At 45.0% G+C, this 13,192-nt stretch overlaps 1 protein-coding gene across 2 annotated transcripts in view; it reads right to left on the bottom strand.

Moving 5' to 3' along the window:
- MBOAT2 (membrane bound glycerophospholipid O-acyltransferase 2) overlaps nt 1–13,192 on the bottom strand; it is a 240,890-nt gene that overhangs the window by 57,062 nt on the left and 170,636 nt on the right. For both annotated transcript variants that reach the window (XM_032795186.2, XM_075063689.1), the window contains one exon: nt 5,362–5,416. In XM_032795186.2, coding sequence (XP_032651077.1) covers nt 5,362–5,416 — 55 coding nt within the window. The remainder of the gene's footprint in view (nt 1–5,361; nt 5,417–13,192) is intronic.

The raw sequence follows: 13,192 nt of genomic DNA, 5'->3' as shown, positions 1-13,192 counted from the left end.
CAGTGATTTATTTCCTGCCAGTGCCCCATCAAGAGTAATAGTTACCAAGAGCTTTTGGTTTTTAGAATAACGGTAATAATAGGACCTAACAAACCTGCTCTGAGCAAGCCAGCTCGCTGGGATTTAGCCATGGCATTTATTCCAGGCTGTCGGGTGGAGGGAGCTGAGGTTCAGGTGGAGCAGACGACCATGATGCAGAGAGATCAGGTCCAGATGTAGAGAGAGCAGGATCATAGCCACCATGGAGAGTTCTAGCAGCATGGCGAACCAGTGCTGACATGGCCGACCTGGAGTTATTAGAATGACCCATGCCTGGTCCCAGTTGATATTGACCAGAACCTTGTACATGAGTGGGATAGTAGGGAAAGCGTAATACAGGTGACTTGTCCACGGGAGTAGGAACGCATCCATGAACAATCCCAGGCTGAGACCTCCCAGGGAGCAGAACTGGTGACACTTCCTGTTGTGCCTGGTTGCAAACAGGTCTACCCAGGGAGTCCCCAACTGCTGGAAAATGTCTCTTGCGATGTCCAGGCGAAGGAACCACTTATATGACTGGAGAAAGACCTGCTGAGGTGATCTGCCCACTCTTTCTGCACTCCTGAAAGGTGAGAAGCCTCGAGGTGGATTGAGTGAGCTATGCAGCACTCACATAGCTGAACTGCTTCTCGACGGGGGAGAGAGCAAAATCCTCCCTGCCTGTTGAGATAGAACATTGCTGCAGTGTTGGCCGTAAGAACCAACAAGCTCTTGCCCATAATGCGAGGCAGAAATGTCTGACCGGCCAGGTGAACTGCCCTGAGCTCTCTGACTTTTTAGTGAGGCTTTCAGAGATCAAAGGCCTTCAGTTCTGAGAAGACCCAGGTGAGCTCCCCAGCCTAGCACTGATGTGTCTGAGATCAAGGATATAGATGACTGGGGCACTGAAAAGGGAATGCCCACACAAACTGCCAGCAGGTCCAGCCACCAGTTGAGGGAGGTAAGGACTGGGGAAGGTACTGTGAGATCAAGAGTCCAGTTGGTGGCAGTTTGGCGAGTACACCGAGGCAGTCATGTCTGAAGGGGTCTGTGATGTAGTCTTGTGTGCTGCGCTACATATGTACATAAATCCATGTGGCCCAAAAGCATCAGACAGTCCCGGGCTGTTGTAATTGGGTGGCCCTTGAGGTATACTATCAGGGACATGACTGTCTGAAACTGACTTTCTGGGAGGAAAGTCTGGCCTGGAAAGAATCGAGCACCACTCCAATAAACTCTATCCTCTGTACTGGAGTGGGGGTAGACTTCTGTACATTTATTAGCAAGCTCAGGGCCAGGAATGTCGACTGGATGAGGAGGATGCTGGACTTTACCTGAGCTCTAGACCAGCCTCTGACTAGTCAGTCATCCAGGTACGGGTAGACTTGCACCCCTCACCTCCTCAAGAAGGGCGCCATTACCCCCATGCATTTTGTAAACACCTGTGGAGCTACTGACAGGCTGAAAGGGAGAACCGCAAATTGGTAGTGTGTGTGGTTCATGACGAATGTTAAGAAACTTCTGTTGCCTTGGAAGATTAATATGTGGAAGTAAGTCTCTCTTAAATCGAGGGCAGCATACCACTCCCCGGGATCCAGGGAGGGAATAATAGAAGCCAGGGAGACTATGAGGCGCTTTAATTTCTTGAGATAGATGTTAAACTGGCGCAGGTCTAGAATAAGTCTGGAACCGCCTATAATTTTCGGGATTAGGAAATAATAGGAGTAGAACCTCTTCTCCATTAGATTTTGTAGACCCTCTTTCACAGCTCCCACCCGAAAAAGAGATTGAACCTCCTCAGTCAGAAGTTGCTCTTGAGATGGGTCCCTGAAGAGGGACAAGGAGGGAGGGTGTGAAGGAGTAGAAGAAATAAATTGGAGAACATATACCACTTCCACCACGTTCAGTACCCAATGGTCTGTTGTGATACGAGAGAGTAAGTACAAATGAAGTTGGATAGGCAGTCTGCAAATAAAGAGAAAATAGGATCCAGAAACATGGAACCTGGTACAACATCCTGGAGCATCCCATCAAGAGGCCTTTTTGGAGTCTTTGGATGTTTGGATGGGACAGACATTGATTCTGAGGGAGAAGGGAGAGATGGTCTATTCCTAAAGCCCCTGCTCCTTTTCCTCCGTGGGTCTTGATGGGCCGGTGGGGTGGAGTACCAGGAGGACTGCTGAGGTCTGTAGTGCTTCCTTGAAGTTGCTAGGATATACAATCCCAGGGACATAAGAGTCACCCAACTCCTTCAGTCCATGAAGCTTCACATCGGTCTGCTCCGAAAAAAGCTAAGCTTTCTCAAAGGGAAGATCCTGCAGGGTTTGCTGGACCCTTCTTCAGGAGGCTGGAGGATTGTAGCCATAAACACCTATGCTTGGCTATCGTGGAAGCCTGGACCTGACCGCTGAAACTGCTGCATCCAAGGCAGCTTGCGGGGAAGCCCTTAGTTATCCATTTCCCCTCATCTACCGGCAAGAAGTACTCCAGCCTGGCCTTTTGCAGCAGCAAGTCTCTGAACTTCAACATGGAGTCCCACATGTTTAAGTCATATCTGTGCAGGAGCACCTGCTGGTTAGCAATCCTGAGCTGCAGATCCTCAGTAGAGTAGACTTTTCTACTGAATAAGTCCAACTTTTTGGAGTCATTTGCTTTAGGTGTTGCACCATGCAGACATTGCCTTTCCCTTTCATTGGCAGCAGATACCACCAGAGATCCTAGAGACTGGATGAGAAAGAGTGTACAGGAGTTCATAACCCTGGGCAAGAACAAAGTATTTCCTCTTGACTTTCTTTGACGTAGGGGGAAGAGATGCAGGGGTTTGCAAAGAGGCTTTCAGAGGGTCCATGATGGTCTCATTGAGAGACAGGGCTACTTTTGACGGGCCTGCCATGGCCAGAATGTCAACCAGACTAAGAGAGGACTCCTTTACTACCTCCATCTGTAAGCCCAAATTTAAGGCCACTCTCATCAGCAAATCCTGGTGGCCCTTATAGTTATAGTGAGAAGGCGACATGCCCGCCCCGACACAGCCTCGTCTGGAGAGGAGTCCAGCACTGGCTGAGGGCACTCCTCTTCTCCCTCTGTGCTGACAGGATCCCGCAAAGCAGGTTCCAGAAAGTTGGCACCGGGTTTGGTACCTGAATCCTGGTCAGGTGATGCCCAATGGGACGGAGGTGCCCTCCTCTTGGAGGCCACTGAATAAGAATGTCCTAAATGGGGGCCAGAGATTGGAGGAAACCCCCACTGGTTCCAAAAGGGTCATGGCCCACTATGCCAAGCCCTCAATGGCATTACTGTACCTGGGTCCACTGCAGGGTAGGGATGACTGAAAGAATAGTGGGGGTGGCTCCTCAGATGAGAGAAGTGCAATTTAACTTCTTGATTCCAATGACAATGAGCCTTCCTCAGTGACCAGGGAAGTGCAGTTCCCACCAGTGTTGGAGACCAGTGCCAAGGTGGGGAAGCCTGCATTCGAGCCAGCATGATCAGTTTCCCATAAGATGGCACCGTGGGCTCTGGAACCAAACCATAATTAGGGGCCCTGTGCTCCCTCCTGCCTTCCAGCACCGATACAACTGACTCCTACATTGCCAGTGATACTAGTACTGACAGCAATAGCAGGTCTCCGGCAACGGCAAGTGCCTCTTGCGTGGAAGGCACTGCAATAGCATGGGTATCACACTGTCCTCAGGTGCCAATGGTTCACCTGGTTCTAGACTCTATGGTGCTGACTGCTGCAATGCTGAGGCAGAGGAGTGGCCTGACTTAGGTCTCACTCTGCTCTGCTCCCCATGCCTGGTTTTGGCATCAGGGAACATCCCCTCAGTTTCTTATGCCTCTTCCTCGGCACTGGGGAAGGCGAACAGTGCTGGGAATCTTGTTTGGTGGAAGGAGCGCTCCTCGTCAACACCAAGATGCTTGGTTTCAAGTCCAACCAGCTCGGAGGAAGGTCTCGGCACTGTCTTTATAAGCAGGAACTTCAACCTGGCCTCCGGATCCTCCTTCATACAAGGCTTAAAGTCTTTGCAAATCTGACAACAATCCCTGACGTGAGCCTCATCCAAGCACTTTAGGCAACTACAGAATGGGTTGCTTGGGGCATAGCTTTGTTACAGAATGCACAAGGCTTGAATCCTGGTGACCGAGGCATGCCTTGGCACCAGGTACAGATGAAATTCTGCTAACAAATGGAGAAACAAACTATACTAGCGAAGACTAATTAACTATTTACAACTACTAACTATAAAAATTATCTGAAAAATGAAGCTCACTGAGAGAGCTTGCCGTAGCAAGAAGCACAGTTCCAGCGACTGTCATGGATGGTAAAAAGGAACAGAGGAGGTGCGGGGCCAGCTGGGCCCTTTAAACTGGCGCTATGAGTGCGTAGTACGAGAAGGCTCCCATGCCACCCCAACAGCTGCTACCGAGGGAAAAATTTTCAGCAACTGTGCTCAGGGCGTGTACACACCTACAATGGAATGGACATGTGCAAGTTTTGTACTCCATTCTTATGACAAACGTGGTCTGCATGAATATGCTGCAATAAAATGCCCTCCTTTCTTTTAGGGTTTCAAGACTCATCATCCCACAATGCTATAACAAGAGGATTTCTCTTCTCTCATAAATAGTAAGAAATTTGAAATTAAAATATGAAGCTGCTGGGTTTTTTTTAGTCCAATTATCTCATGCCATTAAGATTTCTGAAATAATAGGTACTAAAAAGAAAGTTATTTCTGAAGAGCAGAAATTCTCCAATTATCTGATCTGTCCACCACAAAAATGGTCTAGATTTCAGATGTTGGATACTTAAAGCCTTCAAAAGCTATATAACTACAATGTCAAATAGAGTAATCCCAAAGCACTTACATACTCTTTGATTGGACAGACACTGTGGCATAAACTAGGGTACTGACATCTATTAACAAGTCTTCCAAATAAAGAAAGGAGGGAAAGAATCAAACTAAAAGTCATAAAAGAGAAATCAGAGAAAAGTATTTTATTTCTTTGATGGCTGTAACTCATGTGTACTATGCAGTTACTAATCATCTACTAAATACAGTACATACTTTTATTCTTCATTGTCAAGAAAAATTTTTTAATAAGAAATGGTCTGTTTTAGTAAAAGCCTTGCAAGTAAAATGCAAAGTCTATTTCAGTAGTTATCTTTCAAGGGCAAAAATACCCACATGAAATTAAATTACAAATATACTGCAGTCTAAACCAGTTCCAGCTAGATAACTGGACATCTTATATATCAACGGCATTAGAGCTACAAAGTCTTCATAATCCATGCAAAGCATTCAAAACAGAAACTATATTCATAAGCATAGGAAAGCCTACCTTACAGCCAAGCATCTCTGTGATGGGGTCAATTCTTCTTCTTTTCGAAACATTCCTGTAGAAGAGGGAAGAAATAAGCACTAGTTAACCATTTATTTGCCAGAGATAATGGGGTGTCAGTTCAGGGCAATTGTACCTTTATTCTCCACCTTGTGGTCCCTCGAGGGCACCCACTACATGCTCTCAGCTGCTCAGCCATCCCCTCTTTTGAAGTGGTGCTGAAACTAGGGAGCTGCTTGAAGTAGTAATAACAAACACCACATACATGGTTTCCATCATCTGCACTCCCACTATAAAACCTGTTCCAGCACCCCTACTCTCTTAGGTAGAGACTCACGTTCCACAGCCTTCTGACTGGGAGTTTACCACGCTGCACAGTTTCCTGCCCACACTGTGATATCCCAGCAAGCAAGACTTCCTAAACAGGCCAACAACTGCACTTTGCTTTCTCTGTAAGAGCTATCAACAGCTGTAATTGCCTGCAGTTACAAGTTACCATGCAGCTCTTTCCAAGCAAGCACCTTTATTCTTAAGGTGAAAACATTACAGAGTAAAGATATTAAAAACAATAAAAAATGTATACTCATGCTAATAAGTTTACCAGAGATCACCACTCCTCCCAGCTCCAAAAAGGACTCTGGTATGAGTCAGTCTTTCAACCCTCACAGCGGAGTTTTTCTGTGGTTACAAGTTCATAACAGCCTTAGCTCAGAATTAGTCAACCTATGTATAGGTTAGTCTTTCCTTTATTACAGCTTGAGCTTTTGATCTTGAGACCCTGGGAACAAGTAATCAGTAGACAATGGTCCCCTCTTTAGGGTGTACCTTCTAAAGCAAGAGTCTCAAAGTACCAGCCCATCGGCCATCTGCAGCCCCAAAACTTCCCACTGCAGTCCATGGAGGAGAGATGAATGCAGACACACTGCCCGATGTCTGCTGCAGGCTCTGCCCCCCACAACTCCCTTTGGCTGGGGGAGAGGGACAGAGATACCATCACTAGTCGCCGGGCAAAGTCAGCCATGGAGGTAGCATCATTAGTTGCTGGGCAGAGTCAGCCATGGAGGGAGCATCACTTTTTTCCAAAATGAATATAAACAAGTCAAAATACCGAACACAACTATCTGATGCACAGCTTGCTGCAATTCCTTGTAAGGTGCACACCTGGGCAGCTGCACACAAGAGAATGAACAGCCACCCACCTAATTAGTGGATTAGCCACTGGGCTGATGGGGCCTGTGCCTAGAAGCCCCAGTCAACTGGAGGGCCCGGAAAAAATCTGACACCAGGCAGCGGGAGCTCGAAGCACTGGCTGCCTGGCAGGCAGGCAGGGCAGGAGAAGCCCCGATGCCCCGACTGTGCTGCCCAGCAGAAGCACTGGGTGGACAGGATGAGGCAGGGGAAATCCCTGGCAGCAGTGCCAGGAGGGCAGGACAGTAGGAAGCCCCCACTCCCTGGCAGCAGTGCCGGATGAGGTAGGGGAAGCCCTCGCACTCCAACCCCCCTCCCCAGCAGCAGCACTGGATAGGCAGGGTCGGGGAAGTCCCCAGCACCCGCTGACCCAGGCAGTGTGGCAAAGAGAAGCTGCCAGCACCCTCACCCTATCAGAAGCTGCGGGGTAGCGGAGGAAACTCCCAGCACCCCGAACCCCATCAGAAGCCATGTGGCTCATCCCCAGCAGAAGCCACGGGGTGGTGGGAGAAGCCTCAGCACCCCAACCCTGGTCCCCTACAGAAGCTCAGGAGGTGCCAGGGGAAGTCCCAGTACCCAGACCCCCTCTGCAATACCAGGACTGAAGGAGCTCTCAACTCCCTGCTGCGGCCTCGGGACTGGAGGAGCTCTCAATCCCGGTTGTGGCCGAAGGGCTGTGCGGGGTGGTGCGGGGACAGAGCTTCTCCAGTCCTGAAGCTGCGGGGGGCGGGGGGGAACAGAAAGGAGCAAATAAGTTGCGTGGGCCACAATAACAGCAGAATAGGGGGACCCTGGCTGGAACGAGGTGGGCCCCAGGGAAGGAGCAAAAAGGGGTGGGACCGCAGGCAGAAGGAGTGAGGAGCCACCTTCCCCACTTGCTCTGGTCTAGGGCCCCAGGAAACCTTAATCCACCACTGCCCTGCTATGCAGATAATCGGGAGTTTACTGTAAACTCAAATCCTTACTATTTGTAAAATATTATATATTATAGACCAAAAGAAGAGACCAGAGATAACAGTTTTTGTTGTCACTATGGCATTGGCAGCAACAAAAGCAAACAGAACACAGATGTCAGTTGAATAAAATAGCACAGGCATGTATCGTAATCATGAAGTTACTCTTTTGAAAGTGATACCAAGGCATTAACCAAAATGTTATCATTGATACAGCAAAGGTTGCATGAGAGTTACAAAATAAATTATAGATCAAGAAGCATTAAAAGAAAGCAAATAATCCCTTCGTTCCAGGAGGAGGAAGTGTTAAATTACTAAAAAATAATCTCGGTTCACTGACTTATTTACAGCCAAACAAACTGAAAGAGAGCAGATGCATTTAAGAAACACAGTCATGGGAAAACAGCTGCTACTTTTTGTTGTGAATGAGCTAACATTTATTAAATGGGAACTCATCTTGTCATGATGCTCCATGAACAAAAGAGACGTAATATGTAGTAGACTTGTACAACAAAACGTAATTTCTTAAATTTTCATTATGGTCTTGAATTTTTTTTAAAAAACCTATATTTTAGAAAGCAAGTGAATGGATGGAGGGCTACATATAGGATTCCTGGGTTTTAAGACTCTCTAAACTAGTGCTAAAGGTATTTTAAGCTTTTGAATGATGTGCTGGAGTTCTTTTACTAAACACAAAGAGTGTTTGCAGTTGGGAAAAGGAAAGGATGAAGAAAGGCTCAAGATAAATGAAAATAGGAGGGAATTATTTATACCAATTATGAAAAGAAACATTCTTCAGAACTTAAGTTTATGAGAATTAATAATGACTGCCAGAACTATTGCTATAAATATGTCTGATATGGTACTATGTACCACAATTTGAGTGGGCAGCCAGTCAAATTTCCAGTAGCTACCAACCAATGTAAACTGTACTATGTTTATGATTTGTTTTATTTTTCCTTGAGCTGTCTCCGTAGTTTTTATGTGCAACTCACCTTTAGAAGATGCCATGATTAGACTGTCCAGAATTGGTAAATATGGCTGTTACTTATATAAATGTCTAATCCATTCTCAAATTTCTATAAACTCTGTGCCTCAATGATGTCATATAGCAATGAGTTCCATAGTTTAACAGGCATTGCATTGTACTGAAAAATACTTGTCTATCAGCTTTTGATCCACTGCTTTTCACTTTCATTACACATTCCTTTGTATGTTGGAGGTTCCTGTATTATGATAGAGGGTAGACAGAAAGGCCTGGTCACCCTATGTACACACACCACTGGAGTATCAATGTATCTCTGCACTGGTATCTATCCAACCATCACTCCACAATTAGGGCAACTAAAATGATTAGGGGTTTGGAGAGGGTCCCATATGAGGAGAGATTAAAGAGGCTAGGACTTTTCAGCTTGGAAAAGAGGAGACTAAGAGGGGATATGCTAGAGATATATAAAATCATGAGTGGTGTGAAGGAAGTGAATAAGGAAAAATTATTTACTAGTTCCCATAATATAATACAGAGGCCACTAAATTAAATTAATGGACATCAGATTTAAAACAAATAAAAGGAAGTTCTTCTTCACACAGCGCACAGTCAACCTGTGGAACTCCTTGCCTGAGGAGCTTGTGAAGGCTAGGACTATAACAGGGTTTAAAAGACAACTAGATAAATTCATGGAGGTTAAGTCCATTAATGGCTATTAACCAGGATGGGTAAGAAATCATGTCCCTAGCCTCTGTTTGTCAGAGGGTGGAGATGGATGGCAGGAGAGAGATCACTTGATCATTACCTGTTAGGTACACTCCCTCTGGGGCATCTGGCATTGGCCACTGTTGATAGACAGGATACTGGGCTGGACGGATCTTTGGTCTGATCCAGTCTGGCCATTCTTATGCTCTTCCCCATGTGCGTTACTTTTTATTTGTCAACAATACATTTCTCTGCCGCTGTGCTCCTGTCCACCCAGTTTTGTTAGGCCATGTCTACACTACAGACTTCTGCCGGTATAGCTACGTCAGTCAGTGGTATGAAGAGGTGTGATTCTTGACCAACTTAGTCAATGTCAGCTTTCTGTGACAGAGAGCTGCTGAGGTAAAGGAAGTGCTCAACATTTTCCAGGGTCTCTTTATTGATCTGAATTACAGGAGCAGGATCCTGGTAATCTGAAGCATGTTGGTGGAGTACTTTAGTTTTCTTGTTGTTGCGTATGAGGCCGAGTTGGTTGTAGGCCTCAGAGAAAATGTCACTATTTTTTGAATATCTTCTTCTGAGTGGACACGCACGGCAGAGTCATCCACAAGTTGGAGTTAAATGACTGATTTAGTGATAGTCTTTATCGTGGATAGGAGACAAATGAGGCTGAAGAGCTTGCTGTCCATTCTGTATTGAATGTCAAGTACGGAGGGGAGGTTGTCAGCCATGAGAAGGAGGGTGATAGCAAGGAAGATGGAGAAAAGGGTTGGAGCGATGATACAGTCTTGCTTAACTCCTATCTATAGTAGGAAGGGGTCCATTTCGGATCCATTGCTGGCGACCATCACAGACATGTTGTCGTGGAGGAGTCAGAGGATGGCAACAATTTTGGCAGGCATCCAAATTTAAGAATTCCCCACAGAGCCTCACTGCTGATGAAGTCGAATACTTTCATGAAATCGATGAAGGTCACGTACAGAGTCGATGTTGCTTGCAGCACTTTTCTTGAAGTTGGGAAGCAGTGAAGTTATAGACCATGACCCCATTCTACTAGACACTGTGCAAACAGCTTATTTCACTTGCGGAGGTGATTTTATGACATTGGTACAAAGCACAGCTTCACCAGTATGGCTGCATCCACACTAAGGAGTGCTTTGCCAATATCCAGGGTTCCCAACTTATAAAAAACTTAATGTCAATGGCATGATATATGTTTGTTTTCATTTTAGGAGCAGAGAGAGAGAGAGAACAATGTTTTTATATATGTTTGATGTATCATACAAAATTACACAGCAAAATGAGAAACATTTTGGCATGAAGAAGAATCAACTTTAACCCATGCTAACATTCAGCCACCTATGCAGGTAGCCACCCACATATCCACTCAGTCTCTCACTCAGCCCAGTCTGTTTCTTATTCATTTCCAGATTTTGTTACCTATTATTCTCTTAGATCTAACACTCGCCCCTAAAGAACTTTAATCCTCCATTCAGCCATTTACTTTACATAGGAGATGCTTTTTAAAAAATCAAATGTCTGCCATTTTTTGTAGCTGCCTTATTAAAATTCTTCTGTCTCCCTCATAATGGGCCTTTTGGTACAAAAAAAGGCAATTGAAATTTATTTATTCAATGTATTGATTGTTTTGTATATTACCAAAATAAGTCATTTCATATAACTCAGGTCTGTGCCACTGTACAAGCCAGATTTCCTATTTTTGTGTTTGTGATGTCAGTCCATTTCTACAGTTACCTGTGTTCCCACACACAAACTCTGCCCTCAAGGCTGCGCTGCCCTTTTCTTCCCAAGCGCACAAAAACCCACTACAGGGTTCATCTAAGTCTTCCTCAAGCAGCAAAGAATAAGTATGAATGGGAACACAGTTAACTAAGGTACTCCAACTTTTAAATAGGGAAGTAATCAATAAATAATAATTGGAGATATACCAATCTCCTAGAACTGGAAAGGACCTTGAAAAGTCATCGAGTCCAGCCCCCTGCCTTCACTAGCAGGACCAAATACTGATTTTTGCCCCAGATCCCTAAGTGGCCCCCTCAAGGATTGAAGTCACAATCCTGGGTTTAGCAGGCTAATGCTCAAACCACTGAGCTATTCCAGCTTACCAGTTCCACCTCACATCACAGCTTCACTTAACACACAACACTTGGATATGTTTATAGTGAAATCACGTATATTTTTTTTTAGCAAAGCATACAGATTCTAACTATAGGAAGTGAACATATTGGAAACAAATGGTTACATATAAAATAAAATCATAATGGCCATTCTAGAGCCTAGACTTAATTAACAAGACACTCTCATCTCTAACCAAGTATTGCTCAACGGAAGTCCTTGCAGAGCTTTGCAGCTAGGCAGGCTATGACCCTTATTTTCTGAGACAAGCACAATATTAGCTTGCATCCTAGGTGAAGGATTCCATGTGTTCCTCTGCATGCCAAGATATACCGGAACAATCCCTTATCTTTATTCATAAACAGAACACCCTTCCGCTGTTTATTTATTCCCACAGATTTCCTCTCTTGTACATTTTGCAATCTCTTATTTATCCCCTGGCTACGTACACAAACAGGCATACATTGTCAGGCATACAATGCCTGTTACCTTCTTTGGAACATTTCCAAAGTATGTCACCTCCGGTGGCCTGCCTTAATTCCAAAACGTTAAGAACATAATTTTCAATATGGATACATAACTTCCTAAATATTATCCATACATACATTTTGCAATGGTTACAAAAACAAGTGGGCTACTGCCTCTCAGTAGAGACTTCACATGTCACCGTTCAGTGAACTATTATGCAAATATCCAATCCAAGAGATCTCTGTAAAACCCTATGCATCCACTGTGCCATCAGCCAGTTGGCAACAAGGGGTCCCTGGATCACAACGAGTTCTTTAAAGTAATAAGTGACTCCCAAACCCTGGGTGTTTAGTAATCATGATTATAGTTTGTGAAATCTATAATTTTGAATGTATTTTCCTCTGAAAGAGTCCAGCTAATCACCACCCTCTCCGATCTATTGTACATACTTTGAACAGAGTTCAGCTTCTCTTTTCCATGATAAAAACATGGCACTGAAAGAAAGTTTAGTGAGTTGAGATATTGTGTCAGATCTCAGCCTAGAGCAAATGTTTGACTATTTCATAAACTTTAAAATTTAGAGGCAAGGTGAAGAGGAAAGTGTGACAAGCTAATCTCTACACACCAGTGCAAACATGATACTGCTGCAGTGGAGACCATTTAAAAATTTTTCTTTGCTGTTTTTGAGCAAAGAGAGGCCAAAGACAGGGTGAGAGAAAGTCATTGACAGGGAGACACAGCAGGGTTTAAGATACAGAGGAATTCCAGTGAATATCTTAACTTGAATTTTCTAAAACAAATTTGTGGAATTTTGGAATTCAACCTGTAATCTTTAAAACAGATATTTTAAAAAGGTACTGACTCGTTGTTAGGGCTGTAATAGATGTAAGTCTAGTTTACACAATCATCTCTTTGAATTAGTCTCTGAAATCTGAGGGCTTGGCTACACTGGAGAGTTGCAGCGCTGGTGGTGGCTTTACAGCGCTGCAACTTACTCACCATCCACACTTGCAAGGCACATACAGCGCTGTATCTCCTTGGCTACAGCGCTGCATGTACTCCACCTCAGCCTGGGGAATAACGATTGCAGCGCTGGTGATGCAGCACTGTTCCACCAGCGTGGCCACCAAAAGCACTGTTATTGGCCTCGAGAGGTATTCAGAGGTATCCCAGAATGCCTGCTCAGCCACTCTGCTCATCAGTTCGAACTCTACTGCCCTGGCCTCAGGTGATGAGCTCTTTAAATGCCCTGGGAATTTTAAAAATCCCCTTTCTGTTTGCTCAGCCAGGTGTGGAGTGCAGTCAGTGAATCTTTCCAGGTGACCATGCCTCCACGTGCCAAACAAGCCCCAGCATGGAGCAATGGCGAGTTGATGGACCTCATCAGTGTTTG

The sequence above is a fragment of the Chelonoidis abingdonii genome, chromosome 3, assembly GCF_003597395.2.
Source record: "Chelonoidis abingdonii isolate Lonesome George chromosome 3, CheloAbing_2.0, whole genome shotgun sequence".
NCBI lineage: Eukaryota > Metazoa > Chordata > Testudines > Testudinidae > Chelonoidis > Chelonoidis abingdonii.
This window is presented reverse-complemented; position numbering and strand designations above follow the sequence as displayed.